The 27,664-nt window shown below is 40.3% G+C and overlaps 1 protein-coding gene across 4 annotated transcripts in view; it reads right to left on the reverse strand.

Moving 5' to 3' along the window:
* The window catches only part of TFDP1 (transcription factor Dp-1), a 448,358-nt gene that overhangs the window by 238,187 nt on the left and 182,507 nt on the right, over window positions 1-27,664 (reverse strand). For 3 of the 4 annotated variants that reach the window (XM_053707750.1, XM_053707752.1, XM_053707751.1), the window contains exons 6-7: window positions 20,534-20,699; window positions 20,286-20,432 (exon numbers count right to left, since the gene is read on the reverse strand). In XM_053707750.1, the coding sequence (XP_053563725.1) occupies window positions 20,286-20,432; window positions 20,534-20,699 (313 nt within the window). The remainder of the gene's footprint in view (window positions 1-20,285; window positions 20,433-20,533; window positions 20,700-27,664) is intronic. The other variant, XM_053707753.1, reaches the window with a different exon arrangement.

The raw sequence follows: 27,664 nt of genomic DNA on the forward strand, positions 1-27,664 counted from the left end.
AATACAACGTAACCGCACCCGGTCACGAGGTGCACCGCGCAAGTCTCAAAAAAAGGTGCGCAAATCTAAAGAGATCACGCCAACTGATAAGGCCGTTATATTCCGAATAGCCATGAGACCAAGTATCACTACACATAAGCAGACAGAATCACATCAACATGATTAAAGTCCCCCCTGTTCAAGCTTTGAGACACTTATTGACTGTATTTAAAAATTATATTAGTGTATTCACTTATTAACACTTCCACAATTCTATTGAAGAGATGGATATATTCTCTCACAGAGATAAAATCCTTAGAGACATCACAATGAATACCAATTCAGAGATTGAACTGAATAGTGATTTTGATGATATAGAGGATATCCACATAGATTTAGAAAATATACTTTCTAAAGAAATTAAACATACTTTAGAAATTAAATATATACAGAATTATTTAGACTTAAAAATGGTGCTGAGAGGCCTTAGATTAAAAAAAGACTGTACCTTCCTGCTAACGGACCAATTACAAACAGAATGGTTCGAGGTATTAGAAACAGCATCTTTAAATCTTATGAAAATTATAGTTAAAGCAAGGAATTTGCAACTTACAGAGGTAAAAAATGATATAGAAAAAGTTAATAAAATAGAATCCAGTGAGGAACATAAAAATATACAAATATAAATAATAAAGAGAATATCAGAATTAAAAGGTAATATTATTCTGCAAAAGAATTCTAAATTTAAAAGAGATATTACAGACTACAAGACAAATGAGGATGATGATACACCAAGAAATGGTGAACAAATAGATCCAGAAAATAACACTGAGGAAATTATAAGTGACAATTCCACTATAGATAATTCTAGAAAAGAATTAGCACATATATTTAGCAAAAAAAAGACGAATAGTAAAATTAAAACCAACCAACATAACTATGTACATGATAAACAGAATTAAACTCATCAACACCAGAATAGAAATAATAATAATAATAATAGACAATTTAAAATGAGAAGAGAGCATTATCACAGTCATAATAAGGACCAGTGGAATGAAGAGACTATGAATATGGCGACTAGAACACCTATAAGAGACACAAAAAATAATGGGCATACACAAGACAGACAATACACATCCCCAAAAAGAGAGTATAATGGATACATCAATAATAGAAATGGGGGAGGATATAACAACACACATAACTATAGTAATCATCAAAATTGGCATTACAATAGACACCAGAATAGAAAGCATAATTATGAACATCCAGAGAATGAATCTTTTAATTACCAATATAATAACTATGGAAATAGGCGCAATGACAGACAATTTGATAATAGACAATAGACAATTTGATAATACATATAGAGACCATTATAAACAATCATACAATACACATAGAGAATATCCTAGACCATCTTATAATACTTAGAGAATTTCATAAAAATTCACATAATCACCATCAAAACTGGAGAATACCATTACAGAACAGATTTACACCATTACAACAGGAACAGAGTCCTCCGAGAACACACCAATACAGGAAACAATTCAATCCTAACATACCAGAAGACACAATGCATAATACACATTTTTTTTAGAGGACACCCACGAAAAAGCGGGGACCTCAAGAGATTTTGCAGAAACCATAAAACCACAAAGAATGATGCAAGGAAAAAGAAGACTAGAGGTAGAAGAGGGAGAGGAACAACTAAACAAATCTCTAAAGAGATAAAAAAGGAAAATACAGCTGGAATATTTAATTTAAGCAAGGTTACTCTAAGTAAAGAACAAGAAAAAGTGCTAGGGAAAGGCTTAACCTTTGCACCATCTTGTAGACTCAATAAGTTTGAAACTTTAATTAATATCAACCAGTACATCAGAAAATTAATGTTAAAAAGACATTTTTTTAAAAACCCTATACAAGATAGAACAATACATAATAGCTATATTCATACTAATTTAAAAGCAAAATCCACCTTTTACCCTGTACAAGAAAGGAGTGAACATATAAAAATATTTGAACAAAACATAAAAAAAGATTTAGAACTACAGGTGGCCCTCGGTTTACGACGGTTCAATTTACGCCGTTTCAGAATAACGCCCTTTTTTTTTGCTATTGAAAAGCATTGACTGCTATTGAAAGCATTAGCACATGCATACATTAAAATAGCCAGTAGGTGGAGCTCCGCTTGTGTTGCAGCAAACACATGCAAAGAAAAGCAAGCCAGACATGATCAATGGATCAGCTTTCAAAGGAACAAGATCTAGCAGCCACTTCCCTTAGCTGCAGACTCAATGCAGAGAACTGTTTACAGAAAAAGGCAAGTAAAAAACGTTTTTGTTCATTAAATTTAGTTTGATGATGATACAGTCTGTTGTGTGATTAAACACAGGCAGGCTGAAATTTATCAGTGTATAACCAGACCTGAGCAATGGAGCCATTTTTAAAGGAACAAGATCTAGCAGCCACTTCCCTTAGCTGCAGAAAAATGCAAGTAAAAAAACGTTTTTCTTCATTTTAAACTTAGTTTGATGATGATACAGTCTGTTGTGTGATTATTTTGTTTTTGTTCATTAAACTTAGATTGATGATGATACAGTCTGTGTGATAATTTTATTAGGTGCAGTTTAGCAAATGTTTTTGTTTATTAAACTTAGTTTGATGATGATACAATCTATTTTATTAGGTTAATAATGCTGTTTCACATTTAAAGTTTTAATTTCAAAGCTTTAAAAATAATGTATTAGGTGTTACTTATGTCAATTTTGAGAGGGGCCTGGAACCTAACTCCCTCACTTCCCATTGACTTACATTATAAACTGGGTTTCAATTTACAACCATTCCTTCTGGAACCTAACCCCGGGCTACCTGTACTGAATCAAAGCAAACCCATAAAAAGGAACTTAAGTAGGAAAGAAACTGAAACATTAAAAGAACTACAGAATAATGCTGATATAATAGTGAAACCGGCCGACAAGGGCGGGGGGATTATCATAATGGACAAAAATGACTATATTGCAGAAGCTAACAGAATATTACCTGATGAAACTACCTATATCAAACTTAAACAGAATCCTTTAAAAAAACAGGAACTGAAAATGGGAAACTTACTTTTGAAAGCAAAAGAGGAAGGTATCATCAGTGAATCTGAATATATTTTTTTACATATATTATATCCAAAAACTCCAACTTTCTACTTCCTACCAAAAATCCATAAGGAATTCAAAACCCTCCCGGTCGCCCTATTATTTCTGGGATAGGTTCTTTAACATCAGGCCTATCCCAATATATTGATTTCTTTCTGCAGAAATACGTTATTACTTTACCAGCTTACTTAAGAGATTCTACTCACTTTTTGAATAAAATTAAGGATTTGAATTGGTGTGAAAACTATATCTTAGCCACATGTGACGTGATTTTGTTGTATACAAACATTTCACATGAGATTGGTAAAGAGGCAATTAAATCATTTTTAGACCAAGACACTGACTTACCAAATGTACAAAATAAATTTATTTTAGAGTGTATTAGTTTTATATTACAGAATAATAGCTTTCTGTTTAATAATGAAGTATTTTTACAAACCAAGGGAACTCCAATGGGCACAAGGTTCGCCCCCAGTTATGCCAACCTGTTTATGGGCTACTTTGAAAACATCTACATTCATAATGGCCCCTGGGAGGCGAACCTTGTGCTCTATTGAAGATTCATAGATGACATTTTCATTGTATGGCATGGAGATGTTGAACTATTGGATACATTTCTAATAGACTTAAACACTAATGGATTAGGTATAACATTTACTCACGAATACAGTTGTGAAAAACTAAATTTTCTGGACATTGAGATAGAAATCATTGAGAATCAAATACACACTAAGACTCATTTCAAAACTATTGATGCTAACAATTATATACACTCAAAAAGCTGTCATCTTGACCAATGGAAACGGAATATCCCTAAGAGCCAATACAGGAGAATTAAAAAAAACTGTTCCTCTATGGAGAGCTACCATTCACAATCACAAATATTAATAGACAGATTTGTAGAAAAAGGTTATAATAGCAATCACATAACAAAAGTACAACAAGAGGTTGCCAAAATTGATAGAAGCACGCTATTGTCGAATAATAAGAGAAGAAGTGATAACCTCTCTAATAGTAATTAATTTTTTGTGCCCTTTATTACCAAATTCAGTTCACAACACTACGAAGTGAGAAATATCTTGAGAAAACACTGGTATTTGATAAAAGACCATACACTTGGTAATAAAGTAAAAAAACAGCCTGATATTATCTTTAAAAAAGCCAAAAATCTAAAGAGCATATTATATCCCCTAGTGAGTATAAAGAAAAAAAATCATAATGTAACCTATAAAGATATGAAAGGAGATGAATTAAATGGATTCTATCCATGTAACACATGCAAATCCTGCAAATATAGCCATAAAGTGAAGGAAATAACATCACATAATGGTTTTAGATTTAAAATTAAACAACTAATTAGGTGTTCCAATAGAAATATAATTTATTGCATTAAATGTTCATGTAATTTTCTTTATTTTGGACAGACAAGCAGGATTCTGAGGGATAGAATCCGTGAACATATTCTAAAAATAGAACATGGATCTACAGAAACAAAATTATATACTCATTTTAAAGAAGTACATGCAGGAAATCTAAAGAATTTTAGGTATTGGGGCATAAAGAAAATTAATCTAGGAATTAGGGGGGGAAATATTAACAATGTATTACTTAAAAAAGAAGCAGAATTCATATTTAATTTCAAGACCCTCTACCCACATGGCCTAAATTCAGAAATGGATCTAAGCATGCTGTTCTAATACTATTGCAACAAGCAATTGCATAATCTACATCACTCTAATATCCTCAATTTCTATCATATTGAATTCCATCTCTGAGATACTAAACAAATAAGAGATTTAAGTTAGGATTTACTATTCCATCTGTATTCAAAAAAAAAAATTCAAAAAATTTTTCTAAATTTTTTACCTTTCCAATCTGTCAATACAACAGTGCATCAGTAATTCACTCTTTCTATCTGTTAATATATAAATTGAGTTATATACACATAGATTGTTTCACATTCATACTTATATAGATACTTTGTATAGATCCTTATATTTATCCTTTACACTATTTTGAGATATAAAAGTTTCGCTTAATTAATTTTTCCCAATTTTCCATTTTTATTTTTTTGTCTTTTATATTTTTCAAAATTTTTTACACCTTAATATTCCGTTTGAATAAGCGGTTAAATATCACCTTAAAAAACGAGCCCAGACTTCAATACTATTATTGTATTAAAATCTGCTAAAATAAATGTATACAAAATAGTTAATATATATGAATTTCATTTGAATCAACTGCTATGTGTTTTTTGGGTGATTGATTCCTATGGAGCGATCTCTATCTCCAGTGAAGAAAATGAAGCTGAGATTTGATGTATCAAATAAATAAAATGGAATAACATTTTATGTATTAATTTAATGTGAATAATAATTTAGATGCTAAATTGTTAGCAGGGTTAAAAGTAGAATTGTATATTTTGTTTTTACATATTGTATCGCACCCACCATTTTGAGAGATCTGATAGGCTGGGTTTTATCCAATGGAAAGAGAACGTGGGCTATTTGAATTGTTAAATACATCTAGTAGGCATCTTGATAAAGGCCCCTGGCGGCTGAAACGCGTAGAATTTGCCTACTTCTTGTAACTTACTATTGCTACCTTGGTGCGGTCACGTCAGTAGATAGGACAGGTACATTGAGCAGTCACAAAAACAAATTGAGCCGTCTCTGTATGTGTAGTTCATGTCCCAGGACCTACTGTTATAAACCCACCTTTGTTCACCTGTTTATTGCAAAGCCTTTGGAAGTGAAATGGGAAATGATAGGAATCACTCCTGAACTCTAACCCGGATCTGTTGCTAACACAGAGAGATACGGTATCCGTTTGTTATAACTGTTGGGTACATGGTTTGTAGAATCTGTTACATTTTAGCCTTGTTCTTGAATTCAGTTACATTTTAGCTTATTTGTACTTTTTTACATTTCATATAACATTTTATAAATATGGTTATTCTCTAAAGTTTGTTTTTATTTTATTTTTTGATGCCAGCATCTTCTTTTTATCTCTCATCAGTTTATTTCTATTACTTTGAATGTTTCAATTAATTGTTATTTAAATAAACTGAATAATTTAAATAAATTGAATTTGTATGATACTTTAGACCTCCTTGTAATATATTTACACGCAATTGGCAATATGCACGCTTCACTGGCCTTAGTGGTTCCTTCATGGTGTTGATCACCTATTCAGGCTAAAAGCACTTCAACTTATACGTTGATTCATATATCCCCAGCTATAAGTTTGGGCGTTTTTATCGTTCATTTAAATTATTTTTCACTTAGTAGGAATTTTTTCATTCCATCCAATTAATATATATTAATCAATCCCTTTTTTATATATATTTTACAATTATATTTAGCCTTTTGCATAGATTTATTTAGCATTTATATATGAACACTATATAGTGGATTATTGAATCTTGCCCCCTTTTTATCTTTAATTTAGTCATAGCACTATCCCAACTCTTTCTTTTTTCTGTTGAACATACCTCCTTGCTGTATAGCAAGAAACCGTTCCTCACACTAAAGTTTTCCTGTACTCCCCAGCTCATGTAGGAACAGCAGTGGACCTTAGTTACAAATGCTAAGATCATCATCCTCCAGGCAGAAATCTTCATCTATGTCCTACCTGAGAGTAAATAGTACAACACCGGTACCATTTAAAAATAACAAACACTTGATTGAAGATAAAATAAAACTAATAGTTTAACACCTCTTCTCTTTACCCTTCCTGCCTAGAGCCAGCAAAGAGAATGACTGGAGGGTGGAGTTAAGGGGGGAGCTATATAGACAGCTCTGCTGTGGTGCTCTCTTTGCTACTTCCTGTCAGGAAGGACAATATCCCACAAGTTAGGATGAATCCGTGGACTCGGTACATCTTGCAAAAGAAAACATATGCTTACTTGATCATTTTCTTTTCTTCCAATTGAAAGAGTCCACAGCTGCATTTATTACTTATGGGAAATAAGAAACTGACCACCAGGAGGCGGCAAAGAGGAACAAGGAACAGTAGAAGAAATATCTGGGTGAAAATGTGCTAGAAGAATAAAAAAACAACATGCCCCACATAAGACGGGTGGGGAGCTGTGGACTCAGGTAAGCATAATGTATGTTTTTCATCCTAAATGGAAAGAGTTCAGAGCTGCATTCATTACTTTTGGGAAAACAATACCCAAGCTATAGAGGACACTGAATGCCAAAACGGCTGAGAAAAACAGAAAGGGAAAAGGCTCCAGGGACTCTGACCAGCAGATAGCCGGAAAGCTAGGCAGAGACTGCAACATCAGACACAGCTGAGTCAACAGACCTCCGGAAGACACAGTCGCCCATTAGTCGGTCCCCCACCACACACCCCTTACTAGCGAAGGAAACCCCCGCCACAACTCCCAAAGGAATAAGGCACGGAAAAAGGAAATTTATGCTTACCTGATAAATTGATTTCTTCTACGATATGACGAGTCCACGGATTTTATCCTTACTTGTGGGATTTATCCTCCTGCTAACAGGAAGTGGCAAAGAGCACCACAGCAGAGCTGTATATATAGCTCCACCTTTCCCTGCACCTCCAGTCATTCGACCGAAGTTAGGAAGAGAAAGGAAAAGCCAAAGGTTCAGAGGTGACTGAAGTTTATAAAAAATATAATATAATCTAAACCTGTCTTAAAAATGACAGGGTGGGCCGTGGACTCGTCATATCGTAGAAGAAATAAATTTATCAGGTAAGCATAAATTTCCTTTTCTTCTACAAGATATGACGAGTCCACGGATTTCATCCTTGTGGGATACCATACCAAAGCTACAGGACACGGATGAAAGGGAGGGACAAGACAGGAACCTAAACGGAAGGCACCACTGCTTGAAGAACCTTTCTCCCAAAACCAGACTCAGATGAAGCAAAAGTATCAAATTTTTAAAATTTGGAAAAAGTGTGAAGACGACCAAGTCGCAGCCTTGCAAATCTGTTCAACAGAAGCATCGTTTTTAAATGCCCATGAGGAAGCCACAGCCCTAGTAGAATGAGCCGTAATTCTTTCAGGAGGCTGCTGTCCAGCAGTCTCATATGCCAGACGGATGATACTCTTTAGCCAAAAAGAAAGAGAGGTAGCCGTAGTTTTCTGACCCCTACGCTTTCCAGAAAAAACAATGAATAATGAAGATGATTGACGGAAATCCTTAGTCGCCTGCAAGTAAAACTTCAGGGCATGGACCACGTCCAGGTTATGCAACATACGCTCCTCCGTAGAAGAAGGGTTAGGACATAATGAAGGAACAACAATTTCCTGATTAATATTCTTATTAGAAACAACCTTAGGAAGGAAACAAGGTGGTTTTACGTATCAAACCTGATCAGAATGGAAGATAAGATAAGGCGAATCACATTGTAATGCTGAAAGCTCAGAAACTCTACGAGCAGAAGAAATAGCAACCAAAAACAAAACTTTCCAAGATAACTTAATATCTATGGAATGCATGGGTTCAAACGGAACCCCTTGAAGAACACCGAGAACTAAATTCAAACTCCAGGGTGGAGCAATCGGTCTAAACACAGGCTTAATCCTGGCTAGAGCCTAACAAAAAGACTGAACGTCTGGAACATCTGCCAAACGTTTGTGTAGCAAAATTGACAAAGCAGAAATTTGTCCCTTTAAGGAACTCGCAGATAACCATTTCTCCAATCCTTCTTGAAGAAAAGACAGAATCCTTATGATAGATCTCTCTAGTGACAGGCTTACATGCCTGAATCAAAGTATCGATGACCGAATTAGAGAACCCCCGCTTAGATAAAATCAAGCGTTCAATCTCCAAGCAGTCAGCTGCAGAGAAATTAGATTTGGATGTTGGAAAGGACCTTGATTGAGAAGGTCCTGTCTGACTGGAAGTTTCCACGGAGGAAGAGAGAACATTTCCACTAGATCTGCATACCACGTCCTGCGTGGCCACGCCGGCGCAATTAGAATTACTGAAGCTCTCTCCTGTTTGATCCGAGCAATCACCCGGGGAAGGAGAGGAAACAGTGGAAACACATAAGCTAGGTTGAACGACCAAGGCACTGCCAAGGCATCTATCAGTTCGGCCTGAGGATCCCTCGACCTGGATCCGTATCTTGGCATTCTGTTGAGACGCCATCAGATCCAATTCCGGTCTGCCTCAATGGAGAATCAGTGAGGCAAAGACCTCCGGATGGAGTTCCCACTCCCCCGGATGAAAAGCCTGCCGGCTTAAAAAGTCCTCTTCCCAGTTGTCCACTCCTGGGATGTAGATTGCTGACAGATAACAAGAGTGGGCCTCCGCCCATTGAAATATCTTGGATACTTCTGTCATTGCTAAGGAACTCCTCGTTCCTCCCTGATGATTGATGTAAGCCACAGTCGTGATGTTGTCCGACTGGAATCTGATGAATTTGGCCAAAGCCAATTGAGGCCACGCCTGAAGCGCATTGAATATTGCTCTCAATTCCAGAATATTGATTGGAAGTAGAGACTCCACCTGCGTCCATACCCCCTGAGCCTTCAGGGAATTCCAGACTGCACCCCAGCCGAGTAGACTGGCGTCCGTTGTCACTATCACCCACGAGGGTCTGCGGAAACACGTCCCTTGGGACAGATGATCCGGCAACAACAACCAAAGAAGAGAGTCTCTGGTCACTTTTTTCTAAATTCACCTTCCATCCGTGAGTTCTCAGAAAGGACAACACTGTGTCTGTATGAGACTTTGTTAGATGATAAGTCGACGCCTAAATCAGAATATCGTCCAGATAAGGCGCCACTGCTATGCCCCGCAGCCTGAGAACCGCCAGAAGGGACCCTAGAACCTTCGTGAAGATCCTGGGTGCTGTGGCCAACCCGAAGGGACGAGAAAATGTTTGTCCAGAAAGGCAAACCTTAGATACTGATGATGATCCTTGTGGATAGGAATATGAAGGTATGCATCCTTCAAGTCCACGGTAGTCATATATTGACCCTCCTGGATCATTGGTAAAATTGTTCGAATAGTCTCCATCTTGAAAGTTGGGACTCTGAGAAACTTGTTTAGACTCTTGAGATCTAAAATGGGTCTGAACGTTCCCTCTTTTTTAAATATACTTAAGTCCCGCAAACTAGTTCCTTACGGGAAACATGAATAAGTTACAGTACATTCTGATGAAGTAAAATGAAACTATCTTACCGGAATCTATGCCGTGGAACAGGAACACGGCCCTTCAAGTGTGACGAATAGTAGCAGCACCTCCGCCATGGACTTGAGAGAAGAAAGCAGGCAGCGAAGCGAAGATAGACAACGCTGATTGCTTGTGGAGCTGTTAATATGAGTCAGGATGGTTTCGCAGAAAGACTCTCCCTGCATCTCCAGACTCTAACTTTCATCCAGGCCCTCACTGAGAGACTGATAGGATTACTTAAAACTCCCATCCCATGTCGAAGAGTACTACCAACCTCCTGGGACGAAAGTCAAAAAATGACTGGGGGATGAGGGGAGTGGGAGGAGTATTTAAGACTTTGGCTGGGTTATTTTTGCCTCCTCCTAGTGGCCAGGTTCTTATTTCCCAAAAGTAATGAATGCAGCTGTGGACGCTTTCCTTTTAGGAAGAACAACTTTAAAGTGAAGGTAAAGTTTTACGTTTTTTGCACATTACGGTATTATTTATATATTGTATAGTCTGATCGCCAATATTTTTTTTATTCTTTCTATAAAAATAATGTAAAAAGTATTTGTTTTTACATACGCTTCTCTTCTTTACACCTCCCTCCATGAATTTCCTTGTTTCAGAGACTGATGTATAGAGCGGTCCCACCCGCTCTATACATAGTACAAAAGCGTGTTCTCGCTTACTTGAACAATTTGCGCATGCGCACACTTATTATGCATATTCGTTATTCTAATAATTACCGGATTCAATCAATCTTTTGATCCGTTTTCATTCTAAAATAAATTTTATCTTACATGCTTGGTATTTTCTCTAATAGCTATAAAATTATCAAGACGACGTAATGAATGTTGTCAGTAGGGAATCCTTATTGCGCCTGCGCTAAACTGGAACGAGCTTTGGTTATAATAGGGAGGAAGTAAAGGCAACGCATGCGCATATCATCACGTAATGCGGTGACGTAATATGACGGCCGCCTAACGGCCAGTATTTCAATTGGCTTGTCAAATAACGTGACCGGGCTAAGGAAAAAAAAAAAAAAAAAAACGGGTCGTTTTCAAAGGGTACAGAAATGGATTAAAAAAACGTCAATAACTTATTAAATATAGCGAAATTAAAAAAATTCATAAATTAAAATCCCATTCAATTTTATAGTATTTACAGGGGAAACAATATAATAGATCAAACTTTACCTTCACTTTAAGAATAGGTGGGGATACCACAGGCTAAATCAACTATTTTAAATGCCAATATAAGGAAAATATAAATACTTGTAAACAATTTAATACACTCCAGCAGGTAAAGTGGATCATTGGGAACAAATTAAAGGGGAGAAAATGTTTGAGTAAACTGTCCTTTTAACTTCCCTCTGATAAACACTGTATTCTGAGGGAAAAACAAATTATGCTTACCTGATAATTTCATTTCCATCGAGGGGAGGAGAGCCCACAGCTTCATTCATTACTATTGGGAATTAAGAACCTGGCCAACAGGAGGAGGCAAAGACACCCCAGATAAATACCTTCCCTCACTTCCCTGATCCCCCAGTCATTCTGCCAAGGGAACCAGGAACAGTAGGATAAATATCAGGGTAAAAAAGGTGCCAGAAGATGAATAAATTTAGGGCCGCACAACGGAGATAAGGGCGGAAGCCATGAACTCTCCTCCCCTCGATGGAAATTAAATTATCAGGTAAGCATAATTTATGTTTTCCATCTAAAGGGGAGGAGAGTCCAAGGCTTCATTCATGACTATTGGGAACATATACCCAAGCTCTAGGAGACACTGAATGAAACCGGGAGGGTAAAATGTGGACCCTAATCTGAGGGCACCACAGCCTGCAAAACCTCTCTCCCAAAACAGCTTCCGCAGAAGTAAAAACGTCAAATTTGTAAAAGTGTGTAAGGAGGACCAGGTAGCCGCCTTACAAATTTGCTCCATAGAGGCCTCATTCTTGTAGGCCCAAGACAAAGCCACAGCTCTAGTTGAATGAGCCGTGATCCTCTGAGGAGCTTATGTCCCGCCGTCTCATAAGCCAAGCGAATCAAGCTCCTCAACCAAAAAGACGAAGTAGCAGAGGCCCTTTGCCCCTTGCGCTTTGCAAAATACACGAAAAGAGATGTAGACTGTCTGAACAACATCCAGTTTATGAAGTAACCTCTCCTTTGAAAAAGAAGGGTTACGACACAAAGAAGGAACAAATATTTCCTGATGTTATGGTTAGACACCACCTTGGGGAGAAACCCCAACCCAGTGCGAAGTATAGCCTTATCCACATGAAACGCCAGATAAGGAGGATCACATTGCAAGGCAGCTAGTTCAGATACTCTGTGTGCTGATGCAATAGCCAACAGGAAGAGAACCTTCCAGGACAGAATCTTAATGTCTATGGAATGCATAGGTTCAAAATGGAACCCTCTGCAAAGCCTTAAGGACTAAGTTTAAGCTCCAAAATGGAGACGACTGTCTAAAGACTGGCCTGATTCTAGACAAAGCCAGAAAAAAAGATTGAATGTCAGGGAGCTCAGCGAGTCTCCTATGCAACAAAACTGATAATGACGAAATCTGTCCCTTTAAGGAACTAGCGGCAAGACCCTTCTCCAAACCATCTTGGAGAAAGGACAGAATCCTGGATACCTTCACCTTATGCCAAGGATATCCATGATTCTCACACCAGTACAAGTAAGTACTCCACAGCTTATGGTAGATGCAATGAGTGACTGGCTTTCTTGCCTGAATTAGAATATCAACCACACTTTCTGAAAAGCCTCTCTTGGCTAAGACTAGGCGTTCAATCTCCACGCAGTCAGCCTCACAGAATCTAGATTTCGATACTGAAAGGGGCCCTGTGACAGCAGATCCCTGCGCCAGGGTAACCTCCATGGTGGAGAGGATGACATCCCCACCAGATCCGCAAACCACGTCCTCCGCGGCCACGAAGGAGCAATCAGAATGGCCGGGGTCTGCTCCGCTTTGATGCGTGCCACTACGTGAGGTAGAAGTGGTAACAGTGGAAAAATGTAAGCTAGGCTGAATCCCCAAGGAACCACTAAGGCATCCATCAGCTCTGCCTGAGGATCCCTGGACCTTGACCCATATCGAGGTAGCTTGCAATTGAATATGGACGCCATGAGATCTCTCTCCAGGGCTCCCCATCTGTGACAAATCTCCCCAAACACCTTGGGGTGAAGAGACCATTCCCCCAGATGGAAGGATAGGATGATGAGAAAGTCCGCTTCCCAGTTGTCAACACCTGGAAAGTGAAATCGCAGAGAGCGAGCAGTCTGGGACTCCGCCCTCTCCAGAATCCGAGACACCTCTCTCATCATGAGGAAGCTCCTCGTACCCCCCTGATGGTTGATGTAAGCCACCGAGGTAATGTTGTCGTTATGGAATCTGAAGAAACTGACCAACGCCCTGGACCACTTTCCTTGTGCCATCCTGGCACCCCAAACAGCTCCCCATCCTGTCAGACTGGCGTCCGTGGTCACAATCTCCCAGGACGGTCGCAAGAAGGATGTCCCCATGGATAGTTGTTCCGGACGAATCCACCAAGATAGGGAGTTCTGAGTCTGAGCATCCAAGGATATCAGCTGTGATAGATCTGAATGATGGCCATTCCACTGTCTCAACATGCACAATTGAAGAAGTCTGAGATGGAACCTGGCGAATGGGATGACATCTATGCTTGACACCATGAGACCTATCACCTCCATACATTGAGCCACCGACAGGCTTGTGGAGGACTGAAGGGCAAGACAGGTGGACGCAAGCTTCCTGCGCCGCTGATATGTTAGAAATATCTTCATGGACAGAGTCTATTATCGTGCCCAGGAACTCCACCCTGTTGCTGGGAACCAGGGAACTCTTTCCTGCGTTGATCTTCCAACCGTGAGATTGGAGCAGAAGAAAAACCCTCAAATGATCCTCTGCGAGGCCGAGCAACGGCACCTGAACTAGGATGTCGTCCAGGTAAGGCGCCACCGCAATGCCCCTGGATCTGGCCACTGCAAGCAGCACCCCCAAAACCTTCGTGAAGACTCTCGAGGCTGTTGCCAGACCAAAAGGAAGGGCCACAAACTGGAAGTGTTGGTCCAGAAACGCAAATCTTAGGAACCTGAAGTAGTCCCTGTGAATTGGCACATGATGGTAAGCGTCCTTCAAGTCTACAGTTGTCATGAACTGTCCATCTTGAACTAGGGGCAGAATAGATCTGATCATTTCCATTTTGAACGATGGAATACTCAGAAACTTGTGTAAACACTTTAGGTCCAGAATCAGGCGGAACTTGGCCTCCTTCTTTGGAACCACAAAAAGGTTGGAATAGTACCCTAGACCCCTTTCTGCTAGGGGTACTGGTACGATAACCCCGAGAGAGGCGAGATCTCACACACTCTAGAAAGGCCTCTCTCTTCTCTGGTCTTGAAGACAAGTTTGACAGGAGGAATCTGCCCTCAGGCGGATGGGATCTGAACCCTATCCTGTAACCCTGGGAGACCACTTCTAGAACCCAAGGGTCCTGCAACCATGAGTCTGAGAATAGAGATAATCTGCCCCCTATGTGATCCGGAGACCGGGACCGGGCCGCCCCTTCATGCCGATTTAGTCTCGGCGGGCTTCTTGCTCTGCTTAGACTTGTTCCAAGATTGAGCCGGCTTCCAAGATTCCTTGGACTGGTCCGCTTTTGCGGCGGGTTGCAGGCGCTGGGCCTTGTCCGCACGAAAGGGACGAAAAGTAGATCCCTTAGGCTTAGCCTTCTTATCCTGCGGTGGGAAAGCTCCCTTGCCTCCCGTAAATGTAGATATGATCGAATCCAATCCTGGACCAAACGGGATCTTTCCTTGAAAAGGCAAGGACAACAGCCTCAATTTAGAGGTCATGTCCACAGACCAAGATTTTAGCCTCAGAGCCCTGCACGCTAAAACAGAGAAACCTGACACCTTAGCATTCAGGCAAATAATTTGCATATTGGCATCACAGATGAAAGAATTGCCAACCTTCAGCGCCTTAATCTTCTCCTGTATCTCATCGATGAATGTCTCCCCCTCGACTATTTTACACAGGGATTCAAACCAATATGTCGGAGCTCCAGCGACCACCGCAACGGCCGCTGCTGTCTGAAAAACAAACCCTGTGTGCTGAAACATCTTTCTCAACATGTTTTCCAGCTTTTAATACATGGGCTCTTTAAACGACAAACTATCCTTGAGGGGAATAGTTGTCCGCTTTGCAAGCGTAGAGATAGTCCCATCCACCTTAGGGATGGTCCCCCACAACTCAAGCTGAGAGTCCGGAACGGGGAACAGTTTTTTAAAGGAAGAAGGGGAAAAGGAAGAACCTAATCGCTCCCATTCGTTCTTAATAATATTAGCCATCTTAAAGGGAACCGGGAAAGACTGAGGTACTACCCTGTCCTCGTATACCTTGTCAAGTTTAGAAATCGCAGGTTCCTCCGGTATCTTAGGTTCCGGAACTTACAGAGTAGCAAGCACCTGCCGTAGCAGAAAACGCAAATTCTTCATCCTAAAACTATAACCAGGATTCTCCACTGCCGGAGGTTTAGATGACACGGACTCCGACCCAGAAGAGGCATCCTCCGAAGAGTCGGAGTGGGCCTCGTCATCGTATAGAGCCTCTGGATCTTCCCTCGGCAAGGATAAACCCTGGGCCGAGCCGCTATGATAAACCCTAAGCTTGCTCTTAGCAGAACGTGATAAGGCATGGATCATTTTTGAAACAACCGATTGCAGTTGGTCCGCAAAGTCTGACGGCCAACAAATCTCTCCCGAAGGAGTAACTGTTGGAACCCGGGGCGCTGCATGTGCAATCGGAGATGAATGTAGGGAACGCACCTCCCGGGTCAAAGAACCCTCAGAGGTGGATGGCTCAGTAGTACTAAACATCCGTTTACATTTAGATGTTGTAACTTTATCAAGGCATGTGGAACATAGTTGAGCAGGCTGATCTACCAGAACCTCCTAACAATAAACACAGGAATTAGACTTTATTAAGGAAGGAGAGGCTTCCAACGCATCAGAGTCCTCCATCGCTTGCGCGTTTGGTTAGACTAACTTTAATTTATTAAAAAGGCACCTTTATACCACCAATGGCCCGGGGCACTCACCACCTCCTAGAACCCGGACTACAAAAACCGCTACGTCTCCTGCACCACAGAACAACAGGAAGGATAGATAGCCATACGCAGTCACATGGAATGCCTGGCAAGACCGCCCCTGCACTAGGGAAAAACGCACCAAAAAATGGCCGTGCAAAGTTTCCGCAAGTAACCTGAAAGTTCCACACATTGCCAGAGCCTCATCTCGCACATAAAATCTCGCACATCTCGCAGCAATGACACAAACAATATCATGTATAAACCCCCCCTGTTCAAAAATCCCCCTTCCAGGAATATTAACCCTTGATTCTGTAAAGATAAAAAGGTGCCACACTGTGACCTTGTCTTCTATGTTATCATTGTTAATAAAAAATGAAACGATCTTGGGGGCGGAGCCGGCGCTCACAGGAGATGGCCGCACTTTGAGTGAGCTCCGGATCATCGGCCCAGTTATCGGTCTAAAAAGCCCAGCAATATCCAACACATCATCACAACAGATGTCCTGAACACTGGGAAACAGTCCGGTCAGAAGGACAAACAGTGGACCAAGGTCCAACGTCAAAACTGACAGTTTGGAAGATTCAAGCGGCACAGCAATACAAGGCCTTCAATAATGGCGTAATCAGCAGCCGGAGCAGCATTAAGTTAATCATATATGGTGAGTCGTAGCTGCATTTGACCCATGTGCACACAGGACAAAACCCCGCTATAGGCAAAACATCCCAAGAGATGCACACTATCAAACACGAGGCTTTGAACACACAGATCACGCTACTCCCGACACCATCTTAAAACAGCAGGGAAGCTGCATCCATAATTGATATGTAAAAAGAACCGTCAGAGAGGGTAATGAGACACATTACTCAAGGTGAAAACAGCCTATAATCACAATATAGCGAGGACATCATGAGTTGAATTGCTGTGACTACTTTATACTCTAACCAGATAGCTATAACTGCTTAATGCAGAACATGACGGTTTGACTCCTAAACTTCATTAATAACACAGCGGTCACTCACACGCTTACAACAAGGGCTACCTCTACTAATCACCCTCATATTTACAAATAAAAATCCGTCTCTGTGACAAACCTACAATATATATAAGGTTCATTACTGAACAAACATGCCACCCAAAAAACTGCATCCAAAAGACAAAGAAAAGCGCGCCAAACACAGCGCTACATCTACGCCATCAGTGGATCATTTTTTTAAAACAACTAACTCACAACTAACTGACATGTCTCTGTCTGCGTCTCCCAAGAACACACATGCTTCATCTACCTCTGAATCTGATTCAGATGAGGAACATGCAACCGTATGTGTCCCCAAATCTATACTGACCTCTCTACCCTCAAAAGAAGATTTTGCTTCATTACTAGTACAAGTTCAGAAATGCATTAAAGATGAGATTGCAGATTTAAAAAAAGACATTACAGATATGAACAGCAGAGTGGAAAAGCTTGAAGATGATTGGAGCTCATTTAATCATAATGCCACAGAAATGAAAACACAACTAGACATGCAAGATGAAACCATACAACAATTAGAAAATAAACTGGATGACTTAGAAAATAGATCCAGAAGACAGAATATTAGAATAAGAGGCGTCCCTGAAAAAATCCAAGCAGCAGATTTGCCTATGTATTTACAATCTCTCTTCTCATTTATTAGCAGTCAAGATGAACCTCCACCTGTTGAGATTGACAGAGCTCACAGAGCGCTAAGACCTTCTCCTCCAGAGGGGGCCCCACCAAGAGACATTATTGTCAGGATCACTAATTACTCCGTAAAGGAGCAACTCATGAAAGAGGCTAGAAATAAACAACCGATACAATTCGAGGGTGTCCATATCCAGATGTACGCAGACCTCTCAACCAGAACCCTCCAAAAGAGGAAGGAACTGGCTCCACTGACATCCCACCTGCGTTCCATGAACATCAAGTATCGGTGGAACCACCCTTTCCAATTAATGGTAACATGGAACAACAGGAGAGCGATCTGTGCTGCCCCATCAGAAATGCTAGACTGTTGTCGTAAATTAGAAATCCCTCCTGTAGCATTGGAACCAGAGAACACTTCGGTACAAGGAGAGAAGAGAGGACAAGGAGCATCCCCTAAACCTCAACGTCCAGATTGGCAAAAGGTGCAAAAGAAAAACGATAGAAGACCTTAACAGAGACAATATCATGGTTAAATCTGTGATGGAGTTTGCTGCCGCATTGACTCTTAGGAAGTTTGTTCAGTTTTTTCTTTTGTTTTTAGATTAATAGAGATTTCCGTCATTTTTAGACAATTTCTTTGTGGAACCAAAGTTGTAATCAGCAAGAACTTACACATTTGTAAATGTCAAACAAATCAATGTACAGCAAATTATTTATGTACTATGTAAAATTTTTTCAATAAAGAAATAATAAAAAAAAAAAAAAAAATGAAACGATCTTACCAGAATCTACGCCGTGGAACAGGAACACGGCCCTTCAAGTGTGACAGGTTAGTAGCCTCACTCCTGACAGACTTGAGTGAAGAAAGCAGGCAGCGAAACTCATCAACGCTGATTGCTTATGGAGCTGGTAATATGAGTCGGGATGGTTTCGCAGAAAGACTCTCCCTGCATCTCCGGACTCTGTCACCCATGCTCTCACTGAGAGGCTGACAAGACTACTTAAAACTCCAGTCCCACTGCGAAGAGTACTACCCTCCATAAGAAACTACTCCAAAACTCCGGCACACCTCTGCCATCCTCCTGTGACAAAAGGCAAAGAATGACTGGGGGATGAGGGAAGTGGAGCCGGTATTTAAGCCTTTGGCTGGGGTGTCTTTGCCTCCTCCTGGTGGCCAGGTTCTTAATTCCCAATAGTAATGAATGAAGCCATGGAATCTTCTCCCCTTTAGATGGAAATGGGTCTTAAACCAATCTGAGAACCCCCCTCAACGAAGAAACCATTTGAATATCTTTTTCACCTTTGTCCAACAGAGGCAAAGATAAGACAGACTACCATGGATGTGGGAGGGGTTATATAGAGCTCTTGGGGTTTGGGAAAATTTGCCGCCTCCTAGAGGGAAGGAAAGTAATTCCTAGGAGTAATGGATTGTGAACTCTTACCACCTTTACGAAAGAAAAACAGCCCCAAATTATAATCCCTCCTCCGCACAAACTTTAAAGTAGGCACTATGCATTCCGATAGGCAATATTCTAATGGCATCTGCCACAACCAGACTTATCAGACTGCGAGATAGTGAATTGTGATTAATTTCTCCACAGAACATGTTTCCACTGCTCCAGGGTCCAGTGGTGTACTTTACACAGCTCCAGCCTACACTTGGCATTACACATGTTTATGTGAGGCTTGCGTATAGCTGTTTGGCTATGAAAACACATTTAATTATGCTCCTTGTGCTGATATTCCTTCCAGAGATAGTCTGGAACTCTAAAATTGAATGATACAACAGATAGGCAATATTTACACTCTATGAACTCTGAAAACCTGCTCTGAGTTTCTCTGGTCTAACATTTTGTGGCTGGGCTGTTGCTCCTGGACACTTCCACTTCACAATAATACTTGCAGTTACAATTGCACAGTTGAACGAGTGTAGGGCAGAAACTTTACAAACTGCCAAATATAAAGTCACTGAGTTCTTCTGTATAAACGATTGTACTGTGAAAGTTTTGTCTATGGAGATTTCATGGCTACGTGCTGGATTTTATGTTAACAATGGGTGTGGTTGAAACACCTGAACACAATTATTAGGGGTATCCACATTATTTTGGCCATATAGTCTGCCTGTAAATAGCGTCAATTCAACACTTATTTGTAACATGGAGGCTGAAAATTATTATAAAGCCATTTCAGAAATAAAAGAAAAATGCATTAACTACAACATGCATACCTCTAAATTTTGGCATTCCTGAGCAGAGTTTGTAGGTAGGCCAATCCACTTTATTTCTTTCTTTTCTTTTGAAATAATGTTCATTGCCATAAGTACATTTAAGGCATCATACACACGACGTCTAATATTCTTCTGGTCGTACGCCTGCTAAATTTAAAATAAAACAAAATTACTTTTGACAAAGCAAGAATTTTTTGCAAGTGATTGCAATGTAAACACATTACTAGTTTAAGCTACCCAATACTTACAGATTCATTTGGTGATATGTGATTATCCGATGAGCTGAATTCTGCTACGAGTTCATCTGCCACTTCATTATAGGATGTGGTTCCTTTCTTCTGTACCTTCTCACACACCTTCATAGAAAAGTGACGTAAGCCCTTGCCATTTTTTTCACCTTTTTTACTTCGCTTGCTAAGAAAAAAAAAAAAAAAAAAAGATGAAGAAAATTTAACAATTATCAATTTCCTCATTACATATAACATGATTCTTGACAACAAGAAATATATACCTTTGTGGCTGTTAACATTATCAACATTCCAAAAACCTTTCTGAAAAACATAATTTATGTAATTACTTACCTGATAAATTCATTTCTTTCATATTGGCAAGAGTCCAAGAGCTAGTGACGTATGGGATATACAATCCTCCCAGGAGGGGCAAAGTTTCCCAAACCTCAAAAACATAATTTATGCTTACCTGATAAATTTATTTCTCTTGTAGTGTATCCAGTCCACGGATCATCCATTACTTATGGAATATATTCTCCTTCCCAACAGGAAGTTGCAAGAGTCCACCCACAGCAAAGCTGCTATATAGCTCCTCCCCTAACTGCCATATTCAGTCATTCGACCGAAAACATGCAGAGAAAGGAAAAACCATAGGGTGCAGTGGTGACTGTAGTTCAAATGAAAAAATTACCTGCCTTAAAGTGACAGGGCGGGCCGTGGACTGGATACACTACAAGAGAAATAAATTTATCAGGTAAGCATAAATTATGTTTTCTCTTGTTAAGTCCACGGATCATCCATTACTTATGGAATACCAATACCAAAGCTAAAGTACACGGATGATGGGAGGGACAAGGCAGGTACTTAAACGGAAGTTACCACTGCCTGTAAAAAAAACCTCTCTCCCAAAAATAGCCTCCGAAGAAGCAAGGTATCAAATTTGTTAAATTTGAAAAAGTATGAAGCGCAGACCAAGACTCCGTCTTGTAAATCTGTTAAACAGAAGCCACATTTAAAAAAGGCCCAAGTGAAAACCACAGCTCTAGTAGAATGAGCTGCAATCCCTTCAGGAGGCTGCTGTCCAGCAGTCTCATAAGCTAAATGAATTATGCTTTTTAACCAAAAAGACAGAGAGGCTGCTGAAGTCTTTTGACCTCTCCTCTGTCCAGAATAGACAACAAACAAGGTGAACGTTTGATGAAAACTGTAGTAGCTTGTAAGTAAAACTTTAAAGCACAAACCACGTCCAATATTGTGTAATAGACGTTCCTTCTTTGAGGAAGGATTAGGATACAAGCATGGAACAACTATCTCTTGAGTGATGTTCTTGTTAGATACCACCTTAGGAAAAAACCCAGGTTGGTACGCAGGACTACCTTATCCGTACGAAGGACCAGATAAGGAGAATCACATTGTAACACAGATAACTTGGAGACTCTACGAGTCGAGGAAATAGCTACCCAAAAGGAACTTTCCAAGATAAAGATTGATATCTATGGAACAAAAAAGGTTCAAACGGAACTTCTTGAAGAGCCTTAAGAACCAGGTTTAAGCTCCATGGTGGAGCAACAGTTTTAAACACAGGCTTGGATCTAACCAAAGCCTGACCAAATGCCTGAACGTCTAGAATACCTGCCAGACGCTGGTGCAAAAAAAAACATCAAAAACATCTTGGAGAAAAGATAATATCCTGGGAATCCAGGCTTTACTCCATGAGTAACCCTTGGATTCATAACAATCAGATATTTACACCATATCTATGTTCAATTTTCCTAGAGACAGGCTTTCATGTCTGTATTAAGGTATCAATGACTGACTCGGAGAAGCCATGCTTTGATAACATCAAGCGTTCAGTCTCCAGGCAGTCCATCTCAGATTGATTCTATTTAGATGGTTGAAAGGACCCTGAGGTAGAGGGACCTGTCTCAGAAGCAGAGACCGTGATGGAAAGGATGACATGTCCACCAGATCTGCATACCAGGTCCTGCGTGGCTACGCAGGCGCTGTCAAAAACACAAAAGCCCTCTCCTGCTTGGTCTTGACCTCCGAAGGAAATCCCACTCCCCCGGAAGAAAAGTCTGACGACTTAGAAAATCCACCTCCCAGTTCTCAACACCTGGGATATGGATAGCTGATAGACAAGAGTGAGTCTCTGTCCAGTGAATTATTGTAAGACTTCTAACATCACTAGGGAACTTCTGTTCCCCCTTGATGGCTGATGTAAGCCACAGTCGTGTATATTGTCCGACTGAGTATGATGTACCTCAGAGTTGCTAACTGAGGCCAAGACTGAAGAGCATGGAATATCACTCCCAGAATATTTATTAGAAGGAGGGTCTCCTCCTAAGTCCACTATCCCTGAGCCTTCAGGGAGTTCCAGACTGCATCCCAACCTAAAAGGCTGGCATCCATTGTAACAATTGTCCCATCTGACCTGCGGAAGGTCATACCCGTGGACAGATGGACCCGACATAGTCACCAGAGAAGAGAATCTCTGGTCTCTTGGTCCAGGTTCAACAGGGGGACAAATCTGTGTAATCCCCGTTCCTCTGACTGAGCATGCATAGTTGCAGCGGTCTGAAATGTAGACATGCAAACGGTACTATGTCCCTTGCCGCTACCTATTAAGCCGATTTCATTCATGTACTGAGCCACCGAAGGGCGCGGATGGGATGAAAAACACGGCAGAAATTTAGAAACTTTGACAACCTGGACTCCGTCAGGTAAATTTTCATTTCTACAGAATTTATCAGAGTCCCTAGGAGGGAAACCCTTGAGATTGGGGATAGAGAACTCTTTCCTTGTTCACTTTCCACCCATGTGATCTCAGAAATGCCAGTACTACGTCCGTATGAGACTTGGCAATTTGGATGTTTGACGCCTGTATCAGGATGTCGTCTAACTAAGGGGCCACTCCTATGCCCCGCGGCCTAAGGACCGCCAAAGCGACCCCAGAACCTCCATAAAGATTCTTGAGGCTGTAGATATCCCAAAGGAAAGAGCTACAAACTGGTAATGCCTGTCTAGAAAGGCAAACCTGAAAAACGAAGGTGATCTTTATGCATCACAATGTGAGGATAAGCATCCTTCAAATCCATTGTAGTCCTCTATTGACTCTCCTGGATCATAGTTAAGATGGTACGAATAGTTTCCATCTTAAATGACGGAATTCTGAGGAATTTGTTTAAGATCTTTAGATCCAAAATAGGTCTGAAGGTTCCCTCACCTTGGGAACCACAAACAGATTTGAGTAAAAACTCTGTCCCTGTTCCTCTCTTGGAACTGGATGGATCTCGTACACAATGTAAGAATGCCTCCTTCTTTATCTGGTTTGCAGATAATTGTGAAAGGCGAAATCTCCCCTTTTTTTTTTTTTTTTTGGGGGGGGGGGGAATCTTTGAAATCCAGAAGATATCTCTGGGATATAAATTCCAATGCCTAGGGATCCTGGGCATCTCTTGCCCACGCCCGGGCGAAGAATGAAAGTCTGCCCCCTATAGGATCCGTTACCGGATAGGGGTCCGTTCCTTCATGCTGCCTTAGAGGCAGCAGGCTCCTTGGCCTGCTTATCTTTGTTCCAGGTCCAATTGTCTCCAGACCGCCTTGGACTGAGCAAAAATTCCCTCTTGTTTTGCCTTAGAGGAAGTGGATGCCACACCTGCCCTGAAGTTTTAAAAGGCACGAAAATTAGACCTTTTTTGGCCCTTGATTCCTATCCTGAGGAAGGGCATGACCTTTTCCTCCAGTGATATAAGCAATAATCTCCTTCAAACCAGGCCCGAATAGGGTCTGCCCCTTGAAGGGAAGTTAAGTAGCTTATTTATTAAAGTCACGACAGCTGACCATGATATAAGCCATAGCGCTCTGCGCGCCAGTATAGAAAAAAACAGAATTCTTAGCCGTTAGTCTAGTCAAATAAACAAAGGCATCAGAAAACAAAGGAATTGGCTAGCATAAGCTTGTCAAATATATTCATCCAATGGAGTCGCTAACTGTAAAGCCTCATCAAGAGACTCAACCCAGAACGCTGCAGCAGCAGTGACAGAAGCAATGTATGCAAGGGGCTGCAGGATAAAACCCTGTTGAATAAACATTTTTTATCCATTGGATCTAAAAAGCACAACTGTCCTCGCCAGAGGTAGTGGTACGCTTAGCTAGAGTAGAAACTCTTCTCTCCACCTTAGGAACTGTCTGCCAGAAGTCCCGTGTGGTGGTAACTATTAGAAAACATTCTTCTAAAAAATAGGAGGGGAAGAGAAAGGCACACCTGGTCTATCCCATTCCTTATTAAAAAAAAATTTAGTAAACCTTTTTAGGTATTGGAAAAACATCAGTACACACCGGCACTGCATATTATTTATCCAGTCTACACAATTTCTCTGGCCCTGCGATTGTACACATTCATTCAGAGCAGCCAAAGCCTCCCTGAGCAACAAGTGGAGGTTCTCAAGCATACATTTTAAATGTAGAAATATCAGAATCAGGTTAAATCATCTTCCCTGAGTCAAAAAAATCACCCACAGACTAAGCATATTGTGAGGTAGTATCATACATGGTTCTTAAAGCGTCTGTATGCTCTGTATCTACCCCCAGAGCTATCTGCTTTCCTTTAATTTCAGGTAGTCTGACTAATACTGCTGCCAGAGTATTATTCACCACCTTTGCCATGTCTTGTAAAATAAACGCTATGGACGCCCTTGATGTACTTGGCGCCATTTGAGCGTGAGTCCCTGAAGCGGGAGTCGAAGGGTCTGACACGTGGGGAGAGTTAATCGGCATAACTTTCCCCTCGACAGAATCCCCTGGTAAAATAAACGCTATGGGTGCCCTTGATGTACTTGGCGCCATTTGAGCGTGAGTCCCTAAAGCGGGAGTCAAAAGGTCTGACACGTGGGGAGAGTTAGTCGGCATAACTACCCCCACGACAGAATCCTCTGGTGATAATGTTTTTAAAGACAAAAAATGATCTTTATTGTTTAACATGAAATCAGTACATCTGGTACACATTCTAAGATGGGGTTCCACCATGGCTTTAAAAAAAAAAAAAAAAATAATGAACACAGAGCTTCCTCTATGTCAGACATGTTAGAACAGACTAATAATGAGACTAATAAGCTTGGAAAACACTTTAAATCATGTTAACAAGCAAAAATATAAAACGTTACTGTGCCTTTAAGAGAAACAAATTTTGTCAAAATTTGAAAAACAGTGAAAAAAGGCAGTAAAACAAACGAAATTTTTACAGTACATGTAATAAGGTAACAGAGCATTGCACCCACTTGCAAATGGATGATTAACCCCTTAATGCAAAAAACAGATTAAAAAAAAAACGACAGACGTTTTTAAAAACAGACACAACAAAACTGCCACAGCAGAGCTGTGGATTACCTTCCCTATAAACGATTTTGGAAGTCTTTTTAGCCCTTTAGAAATGTCCTGTAGTATTCATGGGACTGCTGAGGGAATCTGGATAATTCATTTTGTAATTTTAACTGCGCAAAAAAGCGCTAAATTAGGCCCCTCCCACTCATATTACAACAGTGGGAAGCTTCAGTTAACTGTTTCTATGCAAAATTTAAGCCAGCCATGTGGAAAAAACTTAGGCCCCAATAAGTTTTATCACCAAACATATGTTAAAAACGATTAAACATGCCAGCAAACGTTTTAAAACACATATTTACAAGAGTATGTATCTGTATTAATAAGCCTGATACCAGTCGCTTTTACTGCATTTAAGGCTATACCAACATTACAGTGTTATCACCAATGTACGTTAAAAAACGATTAAACATGCCAGCAAACGTTTTAAAACACATTTTTATAAGAGTATGTATCTCTATTAATAAGCCTGATACCAGTCGCTATCGCTGCATTTAAGGCTTTACTTACATTACTTCGGTAGCAGCAGTATTTTCTTAGCCAATTCCATTCCTAGAAAAATATTTTACTGCACATACCTTATCTGCAGGAAAACCTGCACGCCATTCCCCCTCTGAAGTACCTCACTCCTCAGAATGTGTGAGAACAGCAAATGGATCTCAGTTACGTCTGCTAAGATCATAGAAAAACGCAGGCAGATTCTTCTTCCAAATACTGCCTGAGAAAAACAGCACACTCCGGTGCCATTTAAAAATAACAAACTTTTGATTGAAGAATAAACTAAGTATAAATCACCACAGACTCTCACGACCTCCTATCTATGTTGAGGCTTGCAAGAGAATGACTGAATATGGCAGTTAGGGGAGGAGCTATATAGCAGCTTTGCTGTGGGTGGACTCTTGCAACTTCCTGTTGGGAAGGAGAATATATTCCATAAGTAATGGATGATCCGTGGACTGGAAACACTTAACAAGAGAAATGCCTATAAATACACCCCTCACCACACCCACAATTCAGTTTAACGAATAGCCAAGAAGTGGGGTGATAAAGAAGGAGTAAAAAGCATCAAAGGAATTTGGAAATAATTGTGCTTTATACAAAAAAATCATAACCACCATAAAAAAGGGAGTGGGCCTCATGGACTCTTGCCAATATGAAATAAATGAATCAGGTGTATTCTTACATAAATTATGTTTTCTTTCATGTAATTGGCAAGAGTCCATGAGCTAGTGACGTATGGGATAGCAATACCCAAGATATGGAACTCCACGCAAGAGTCACTAGAGAGGGAGGGATAAAAATAAAAACTTTTCCGCTGAAAAAAATAACCCACAACCCAAAATATAAGTTAATTCTCATAAATGTGAGTAAAAAACTTAAATCAAAAGCAGAAAAATCAAACTGAAACAGCTGCCTGGAGAACTTTTCTACCAAAAACTGCTTCCAAAGAAGCAAATACATCAAAATGATAGAATTTATTAAAAGTATGCAAAAAAGACCAAGTAGCAGCTTTGCAAATCTGATCAACTGAAGCTTCATTTTTAAAAGCCCAGAAAGTGGAAACTGATCTAGTAGAATGAGCTGTAATTCTCTGAGGCAGGGCTTGACCCGACTCCAAATAGGCTTGATGAATCAAAAGTTTTAACCATGAGGCCAAGGAAACGGCAGAAGCCTTCTGACCTTTCCTGGAACCAGAAAAGATAACAAATAGACTATAAGTCTTATTGAAATCTTTAGTAGCTTCAACATAATATTTCAAAGCTCTCGCTA

This window comes from Bombina bombina, chromosome 3 (genome assembly GCF_027579735.1).
Source record: "Bombina bombina isolate aBomBom1 chromosome 3, aBomBom1.pri, whole genome shotgun sequence".
Taxonomy (NCBI): Eukaryota; Metazoa; Chordata; class Amphibia; order Anura; family Bombinatoridae; genus Bombina; species Bombina bombina.